At 42.1% G+C, this 10393-nt stretch overlaps 1 protein-coding gene across 1 annotated transcript; it reads left to right on the forward strand.

Moving 5' to 3' along the window:
- Window positions 1-726: 726 nt before the first annotated feature.
- On the forward strand, window positions 727-6521 carry gstt1b (glutathione S-transferase theta 1b). Its single transcript, XM_037103979.1, has 5 exons — window positions 727-955; window positions 2217-2304; window positions 2685-2835; window positions 3312-3488; window positions 5996-6521. Exons 1-5 carry the CDS (start codon window positions 844-846, stop codon window positions 6191-6193), a joined length of 726 nt encoding a protein of 241 aa, XP_036959874.1. The 5' UTR covers window positions 727-843; the 3' UTR covers window positions 6194-6521.
- The last annotated feature ends 3872 nt before the right edge of the window (window positions 6522-10393 follow it).

Below are 10393 nucleotides of genomic sequence, written 5' to 3' on the forward strand. Positions count from 1 at the left end.
TCCCAGAACACTGTTTGAAGCTGGAAAGGTGACAGGGTCTGCCACACATTAACAAAATAAAATAGTATAACTTGTATTGTCCTTCAAGGTCAGTTTGTTTATTCAGTCATGAGAACAAAGAGAGCTTGATTATTTGGTTTGTTTAGGCAGAAAAAAGTGAGAGTGAGAACATTGTAAATTGAGTGAGAGGATCTTTCTCTTCTCACTAACATCAACAAAACTACAGAGCTCTCTTTTTAATCACATGCCATGACTGTTTTTTAATTGGCGTATGTATTACCTGGACACCCCAGTTCCAGTTGACCATTTAACCACTCTCCTAGACTGCCACTGCCATTAGGCTTAGGCAATGAAGACCTTGTTTGTTGGAGCTGTGGTTAATTAGTGCTCTATCTTGGTTTTAATGGCGAGGTACTCAAAGTTGACTCTCCAGGACAGTGTTTACGACCACTCTTCTCAGACTATGGACAAACACTGTCTTTATGTTTAACAAGAGAAGCCTTGGAAAAAGTGTGTGAGTGTGTGTTAGACTTTGTCTAACTGAGGTTTGTGGGTCCGAGCATAACTCGTAAACGTGACAACACTTTTCACCACACAATGCAACGTGCGATTAAAATACAGTGTGGCTCTCTCCATTCACCAGCATACATTTCTACAGAGTTTTTCTCAAATAAGGTCCCATGCTGTAGGGGCGTGACTTCGTCTCTGTATCACGGACGTTAACTATCTCAGTCGGATAAAGGGATCTTCGGTGCTTTAAGCGTCAAGTAGCCTGGAAGAAGAACCAGTTCAATCAGAAAGACGACTAACGAGAAGATCCCTGCTCTCTGTTCAGAACCAATAATGTCGCTGGAGCTGTACTTGGACCTTTTCTCTCAGCCCTGCCGCTCAGTTTATATCTTCGCCAAGAAAAACAACATTCCTTTTGAATTCAAAAACATTTCCCTGTTAACTGGTGAGTTTAAGTTCACACACGGACGAAGAAAACTTCGTGTCCTTTTCCAGGTTGGCGGGGACGGAGGAGAGCTGCAGTCTTCTTTGTCAATGTTTTCTTGCTGCTTCAGAGAGCAGTTCCTCCTGCGAACACCGCTGTGCCACGTTGTGTTTAGGGACAAGGCTGAGCTCACAGTTAGTAAACACGACAAAAACAGTGCAATAGAAATCAAAGATGACGTCAGATTTTTCCATGGTAAGCAGTAGTGTAACTGGATACTGTTACAGTGATGGGAATGGCAATTCTTTTTACTGTACTGAATCTCGAGAATCCGTTCATTAAAATGATTCGTTCAAAGGATTCGTTCACCGAATTCTTCAATGCTCTCCAACTCCCTGAACTGATAAGCAGTCAAACGATCCGTCATTCAGTTCATGATTCAGCCCTCGGGTTCACGTTCACTTACTGAGGGACGGTGCGTTCGCGGACACAATCATTCGCGGCAGACGCAGCGCTGCATGTGTAACCACTCAAATCGCTGCTTTGAGTGGTTATACATGCACTCAAATTATTACACGGTTAAAGTGTCCTCTGTGCACAGTAAAATCACTTAACGTGATGCTACACGGATGTTAGCAACACAGCGCTAATTTTAGCAGTACGGTTACTGAACATTCATCAACTCCTCTGCCATAAGTGAGTGAGTGACAGAGCGCCACTGTCAGCACAGTACGTGAACGAGAATCACAGCGACAGTTTTCTGTGTGCAGTAGGTTTGCGAATCATAAACGAATCACAGCGTGAACGTGCATCACGTCCTTACAGTTCTCTGAGTGTCGGCAGTTCCACTCCCGGCTGACATGATCGCGGCTGAGCTCAACTGAACTGAGAGAGGAGCGAATCAGTTCATGAAGTGATTCCGTTCACTTCATTCACTTAAAAGATTTGTTTGTTTGAACACGTTTGCGACCGACACAACAGTATAACATTATAGTGGCATCGACCATCATTTATCACCCAAATCACTCAGTCACCTAAATCAAGCACACTAAACAGGACTCAGCAACAGGTGATTCCTGGATCTGGATAGATACTAATCAGGCCGAGTGGACAGGTTACAGGGAACAGACAGGTGGAGTGGACTGGTTACAGGGGACAGACAGGCCAAGTGGACAGGTTACAGAGGACAGACTGGCCGAGTGGACTGGAATAAATATAGATACTTCCAGGCTAAAGTCTCTTTGCTGCTGCTGACTTGACCCAGCGTGTGTGTTGTTTTCAGGTGAACATTATGAGGAAGAGTTTGGGAAGATCAGCATGATAAGAAAAGTTCCTGCTATGCGAGATGGAGACTTCTGCCTGACTGAAAGGTGATTATTCAAATGTTCTTCGATATAGACATTTAAACTATTAACTTTACGACCATGATTGAGGAGATTATTACTATTATTATATCTGTTTCTTTGTAGTAATTGCTAATTGGTCAGACTTACCCAGATTGAATATTATCATAAAATTAAAACAATTTTATTATGGTGGAGTGCTGAATTGAGGAAAGAAGCTGCTCTGTAGTCTGGTGCTATGGTATGAAAGCATAGTTTACTTTGTTTCCCTGTTGTTTTCATCAACCAGAATCAACACAAAAGGAATGCTACTTGTAGTAGCTTTAAACAGTAATAACCTGGTATATATTTTATAAATAAGTCCCTGTGTGTGGTAGTCATTTACAATGTTTTCCTCTGCTCTGCAGCATCGCCATCATGCTGTATATGGTGCAGAAGTTTAAGACTCCAGACTTCTGGTACCCAGCTGACCTTCAGCACCGTGCTCGTGTTGACGAGTATCTGTCATGGCAACACATGGCTATCCGTATGCATGGATCCAAGATGTTCTGGCTCAGGGTAGGTTCACTGACACCTGTCATGGTGTCTTCCTTGTTAAAATGCAGGCTTTTACTTCCAACCTTTCTCCAGTCACAGACCAAGGAGTGATGTCAACAGGAAGGGAAACACCAGGCCTGTGTTGTTGTCAGTTAGTGCCTTTGACAGAGACTTCCTGCTGCTTTCATTCTTGTGCATTTAAACATTCCTTTTGTATCTTATTTCATTTTCTGTTGACACTATCAGTGTGACATCAGTAACAGGAGGCCAAAAGCCTCAGTACAATACATTCTTTGAATGACCTGTGACAGACTTGTGATTGTGTGTCATGTGTCACTGAACCTGTGAGGATACTGTTGGTGTGAAGACTTGTGATTGTAATGTTCCAAGTGAATGAGTTTATGTCAACAATAAGTTCATTGACAGAGTTGAATAGTATGTTATTTCATCTGCATTTCCTTGAGACTCAAATGGAATTCATTGTGTTTGGGCTGTAGCTTTTGATTCCTAAAGTCATGGGTGTGGAAGTCCCTCAGGAGAAGCTGGATGCAGCCTTAGAGGATCTGAATGGCTCACTGAAACTCATAGAAGAAAAGTTCCTTCAGGACAGGCCCTTCATTGCAGGAGACCACATGTCACTGGCTGACCTGGTCGCCATTGTGGAGATCATACAGGTGCAGTATGCATTTTTCCAACAATTATTATTATAGAAATAATGTTATTTACATCAGACAGTAAACAAACACAATTATACCTACATTATAAAATATATAAATGCATGATTGTGTTAACTGTCTAAACACATTATTTCTATTTTTGTCTTTTGGAAAAACACACAAAGAATTCAAAAGGGCTAAAGTACAAGTAGATTTATTGTAATTGCAATACAGGAGACAAAAAGCCTTATCACAAGAAGTCATAAGGAGTGGCTACAAAGATCAAAATAATAACTCATCCTTTCTAATCATTCCACAAACACAGAAACTGAACATGATTGGCCTTCTGCTTTTTAGCAAGTATTAAGTTTCACATTAACTGAATGGTGAACACGTGGCCAGTGAGTTCATAGTAAGCTTATCAGAGAACAATAGATCCTTATGCTATACATATCCAAACAACATCATGACTGTCATGTGATATTTGGGTCCACAGTTACAAAGCATATATAGTGCAGTAGAACTACAGACTGAATCAATGATCAAGTTTTAACAGTTCATCAATAGTTCAATGTCACAGTTTCTATCTCAATCTCACCAGCTTTTTGATTTGAATTTCATTTCAATGCAGTTTAGCAAAGGGCCAGTACAGAGAATTCAACTGATGTGCTGCACAGAGTTAATTGCTGTTGTTAATGTTCAACTCGTGTCCCTAGATTATTGAAACAGCTGCCTACTCCTACTGAAAGAAACAATGACTGAGGCAGACCCTCGTTTTAGCTTGGTCCTACAAACACAATCTGATCAGTAGTCAAAGGAACTACAGTTCAGTACAGTTTTAGATTATAGTGCTCGTTGCGGCTACCCTCGCTAAGCTCCGGCCCTTGTACCAGCCCCTGTTGTTAAGCCTGTAAAGTTTGTCATTCTTACACTGCATTTACAGGGATAACAGTGGTTGATTTCAGGGGTCGTCCAATTGCAGGTTTTTAGAAGATGATATAATTATACTAGGTTTTAGCAGGAAAAGCTGATAGCTGATAGCTAATCATAGCTAATAGCTAGATGATAGCTAATGGGCTGATATTATCAGGGGTTTATCAAATGCACATGACCCTCAAATTATCAGTTATGTCCATTGCACTTACAGTTCGCCAAACACCCAGGCTACCTCTCAAAACAGATATTTTTATCGGAGCAGCAGTTATCTTCATTCTAATGCAGAGGTGCCCAACTTTTTCACTCAGAGCACCAAAACTGAAACTTAACAGTGGACCATAGACAAAAACAAACACCTATTGTATTGAACCTTAATGTATTGTTTGTAAGACTTGGACAAAAGAGAGGACTCAGAGGCAGAAATGGCAGAAGTAATGTCAGGTATTATTATTCTGATTTGCAACTCTTCAGAGCGAATGACAAACAAAAGTCTATGAAACTCTGAGGGACAGACAAGACGAACAAGATATGAAACACACAAGAAACTGAAAACGCTCCCGTAGGAGGAAAATCTACTCTGTGATGAAATTCTAGAATATAAAAACTAATTGAACAAAAACACTCCGAAGAGGAAAGCATGCAGGCTATGAAACTTAACTACTCTCACTATATTCAAAAAAGTGCAACAAAAGGCGCTCCAGAAGGAGGAAAACAAAAGGCTATAAACAAACGCTAAACTGAAGATCAAAATCCTAACCAGAGAAGTACAAACTCAAAATCACTCTTCTAAAGAGGTCAAATACAGAAAAACAAAACAAGGCAATACTTAATGAGATCAGAAATTCAAGACTGTGGAACAGGGTTTCAGTAGACGACAGGACGACGAAATACTTTGGCAACGCAGACAGGGGAAGACAAAGACTTTATACACATGGGGGAGGGGAACACAGGTGAATACAATCAAGGATTAGGGATGACCAGGGACACAAGAGGAAGGGCAAGTGACCCGAAACAAGAGGAGAGTTATTTTCAAAATAAAACATGAAATTCACAAGACAAAACCCCAAGACAGGACAAACCTCACCACGATGTGACATTGTTAAGATGATTACTTTACATTATGACAGTATAGAGCTGGTATAGTGAGGAAAATTTTGTTTTATTCTAAAAGTATAAACATGTTGGAATATTATAGAAAAACTCAGACAAGCAACCAAGGTTCAATTTATGATTTACTGTTTGTATTTTCTCAGAGATTCACTCTTAGAACAGAATGAGCACTAACTAATATGTATGAAAGACGGAACACTGCCTCTGGTATTGACAGGTAATGAAAGAATCTAAGTGATAGCAGTGGCTGTCTGAAATGTAGAAAAACTGATTGAATTGCAGAATCAAAAACACTGACCCAGGTTTTGATAAATGATCTCCTGTGATGTAGATGGTATTTACTTTATACAAAAGGGACTGGTACTGATAGAATCCCCTTTAACATTAATACCTATGATATTAGTCCATAGTTACAGAGAAAGGCGAAGCGTTGTCTCGACACTGACAGTCTTGCTCCTCTGTGCCTCTCTCACTGACAGCCTGTCGGCGCTGGCCTGGATGTGTTTGAGGGGAGACCCAAGCTGAGCGCCTGGCGGGACAGAGTTGAGGCCGCCATTGGTAAAGAGCTGTTTGATGATGCCCACCATGCTATCCTGGGGGCCCAGGAGAGTGTGAAGATGATGGACCCTAGCAAGATGCAGTTGTTCAAGCCCAAGATCCTCAAGTTATTCATGTGAAGAGGAGTTTCCCTCTCATTCCTGGCTATACAGAGAATCCACATTGCCAGTGTCAGCACATGTAGACTGGGCAATACATAGCATGCATTCCAAGCCTCCTGTATGTAAAATCTCCACTGTTTATGAGTAAATTAATAGTATGATAACATGTGTTTAGTCCCGCCCTCATTATGTAACAGAGGGATGTGAAACGTGAGAGCTGTAGCTTGTGTCTGCCAACAAATATCCCATCATTTCCTAGATTCTTCACAGCAGACATTGTAAGCTGTGCTCCATATTAGGGGACACGTTGAATTTCAAGCTCAGTAAATTGAGTTTTTGCACCAAACTCTGCTCTTTGTATCTGTCCGTTGTGGTGATCTCTGTGACAGTGCTAGTAGTTGTGAGTTGTAGAGGACTGGGATGTTTATTACAATTTCGGGAGAGTCTGCTGCCTTAGCTTACCTTCGGAACCAAGCCCCTAGGAAAAATACCGGGCTATGAATCCAGTTTTACGTGGTGGCTAAACTTTTTCTCCTTTCTGCTGTGTGTGTGAGCACTGTGCATGCACAGCTTTCACAACTGTTACCCGCTCTGCCTGTAACCAATCAGATGGTGCTGTGGGTGGGACAATGCTGGAGACAGAGTAGGGGCAGCAGACAGAGAGGCTGGGCTGCAGTACAGCCAAAATAACCCAGTTTTAAATTGATCTCATTTCGGCCGTCGGATTAAAAAAAAAGGCCAATGCGGATATGCGTCAAAAGGCCGGACACACACACACACACACACACACTATATATATATATTAATTTTATGATTGTTTCATAAATGATTTACCAGTTCCGCTAGTATTGTCAACATTAGCCACCATAGTCACGTGCGCACCAGAGCCAAACATATGTCTATGGCCAAACACTGCAGAGCTTAAGCCCACGACATACCTTAACAAACAAGCAGATTTATACCTGCAGCAGCGCGAGAAGGACCGGTATTTTGCTGGCAGTTCGGTCCTTCTGTGTATCTAAACTGACTGTTGTGGATTAATGAGACTAAACAAGTCCGGACCCAGTCTGCTCCGGTCTGAGGAGGTTCGGATATGTGAGGACAACAAAGCGGAATCGGAATCTGTGGATGTTCGTGTGTAGCTAGCTGCTAGCCCAGGGGTGGGCAAACTTTTTGATTCGTGGGCCACAATGGGTTCTAACATTTGACAAAGGGGCCGGACCAGGAGCAGATGGATGGAGTGCTTTGGTAACCCCACCTCATTGGAGAAAAAATACAAATCTTGGGATATGGAGAAAACAGGTGCTTTAATTTCAAATGAAAATGAAGAAAAGCATTACAACAAAATATCTGACTTTGGAATGAGTCTTAAAACACTGAAATTTTTTTTTACTACTAACCATTTCTATTTTAAAGCACTGAAAGTTCTGTTATCCTTTCTGGATATCACCATCACTCTCCTCCTGACTGTCTTTTTTTTTTTTTCAAAAACGGTAGGAGATGCAGATGTACTTGTCCTGCTCCTTCTATTCAATTTGTTTCCCCGGTGCAAAAAGTCAACAACGACCAGTGCAAGGACGAAACAGTGCCAGCAAGTCAGTCTGTGGAGCTGCGTTATATTTGATCTGCGCGCACTGTTTATTTTGAGAATGTGCGCATCACGGAGACACTTTTAATTTTAATGGAAACAGTGTTGTTGGTCTCCTTTTTTAGCCAGCGCATCAAAGTCTGGAGTTAGTTTTGTTGTGGCGAGTCTCAGAATGGATCTGAGGTGTTGGTCTGTTAACTTGGATCTGTGGCTGGCTTTGTTGATGTTCATGACGCTGAAGGTCTGTTCACACACGTAGGTCGAGACAGCGGACAGCATCGTCTGCGCTGTCCGCTGGAGTATTGGAAACGCGGCTGCATTGAGTGAAGCATAGAAGTCATTTAGTTTCAGAGAGTTGAACTTCTCTTTTAAGACAGGGTCGGACTGAAGGTCGATCAGTTCGAGCTGCAGCTCCTCTGGAGCTGTTCGGGGTCTTGTGACAGAGGACAGGCCACCAACTGAAGTGACTTGTCAATTTTGTCGAAATCCGAAAACCGACGGCAGAATTCTCCGTGCAGCGCATCCAGTATCCTCCCTCTTTCAGCGTGGCTAGTGTAGGAAAATTAGTGAATGACTTGTTCAAAATTTGCCTGGAGAATAAAGCCAGCTTGGATTTGAAGGCTTACATGTCGTGCACAAACTGATCCTTCCCCTGCAGTTTCATGTTGAGCTCATTCAGGTGTGAAAATACGTCCGTAGCAAACGCAAAGTCACAAATCCAGCTCTTGTTGCTCAGCTCAGGGAACTCATGAGCCTTCCCCAGTCGCTCCAAAAACACGCCAATCTCCTCTTTGAGCTCCCACACGCGTTGAAACACTTTGCCCAAACTCAACCAGCGGACACGGGAGTGATAAAGCAGGTCCTGGTGATCCGCATCAGTTTCCTCCAGGAACACAATGAACTGACGGTGCTGAAGTCCCCTTGCGCGTATGAAGTTGACGAGTTTCACGACAGGATTCACAGCATGATTCAGCTGTAACACCGATTTACATAGAGATTCCTGGTGGATGATGCAGTGGAGGAAAATGACATCCTGGTCAGGGTTTTCATCTTTCACTTTATTCTGGATTCTCCTCAGCAGGCCAACGTTTTTCCCCGTTAAATTCAGAGATCCATCTGTGGTGACGTTGACAAGCTTACTCCAAGGAAGCTTCACATTTTTGATGACAGCAGACACCCGGTCAAACAAGTCCTCTCCCCGTGTTTGTCCTTTCAGAGACTCCATTGTCAAAAACTCCTCCGTTATTTCAAAAGTGTCGTTGATACCTTGGATAAAAATGAGGAGCTGAGCAGTGTCTTTGACATTGCTGCTTTCATCCAGTGCTAAAGAATATAATGGAATGACTCCGCTTTTTTATTTAAGCCACTGGTGATATCTTCATCTATTACTTCCACACGGCGAGTCACTGTCCTCCGTGATAAACTGATTTTCTCAAATTTGTCTTTGCTCTCCGGGCACAAAATACCTGCTGTCTCCACCATACATTCTTTTAAAAACTCGCCCTCAGACAGAGGTTTGCTGGCCTTTGCTATTTTGAATGAAAGCATAAAACTGGCCTTGGTACTTGACTCTTGAATGGCAGTTTGACGGTGAAAAAAACTTTGTTGAGCCTTTAAATTAGCTGCCAACTTCTGAGCAGCAGCTTCTCGTTCTTTTGTTGACAGGTTGCTAGCATAGTTAACATGCTTTGTGGCAAAGTGACGGCTAATGTTATACTCTTTAAAAACCGCCACAGTTTCTTGGCATATCAGGCAAACCACAGATGATCGGTGTTCGGTGAAAAAATATTTAGTTATCCACTCCTTATTGAACACTCGACATTCTTTGTCCAATTTCCTTTTCTTAGGTCCACTCATCATTAAAGAAGGGTTGATGGGTCAGAGGGTAAAGTGCAAACGTGGAGTAATAGGCCTACGTTTCACCTCAACAAAGCCAGTGTCTCTAGAGTGCGCCATCTAGTGGGAAAACATCAGAATTGCAGGGAAAATAAAACATTAACAAGGTTTATTCATTTAATTTTTTCAAGTTCGGCGGGCCGGATTAAAACGTTTAACGGGCCGCATGTGGCCCCCGGGCCGTAGTTTGCCCATGCCTGGTCTATGTGAAACATTTCAGCAATGACTCTAATCAGCAATGGTTGCCTGGTTTTATCCTGATACAGAGAGGTCCACACTGCTATTTTGTCCAAGTTACCACAACCAACATGTCTCCATGGTTATGACACAAATATTCTGTACTTTATTTCTCCTATTGCTAACAAATCTTATGACAAGAGCCGAACAATGTTTTTTTGTTTCATTCATTTGAAGAACATTCTTCTCTTCCCTGTCTGTGGCACCCAGGCCCATTGTTTCCTACTAAAGACACATGAATAGTGCACTTATCGGGGACTATTTTCAGCAGTAGATTAATCCACATTGGGTACTCTAGTGAGTATCTGTGGCAGCAAGACAGTGTGTGTTCATGTTAATGAAGGTACATGTCATCTAGTGCATCTGCGTGGCTCGCTGATATGTCTTTGGTAGGTTTTGGACAGCAAGAGAGCTACAGAGATTTTTTTACATTTTTTTTTCAATAAGGAACACAATCAGCTAATATGAAATTGAATGGAGTGACACACCGGTTGCAA

Source organism: Acanthopagrus latus, chromosome 1, assembly GCF_904848185.1.
Source record: "Acanthopagrus latus isolate v.2019 chromosome 1, fAcaLat1.1, whole genome shotgun sequence".
Taxonomy (NCBI): domain Eukaryota; kingdom Metazoa; phylum Chordata; class Actinopteri; order Spariformes; family Sparidae; genus Acanthopagrus; species Acanthopagrus latus.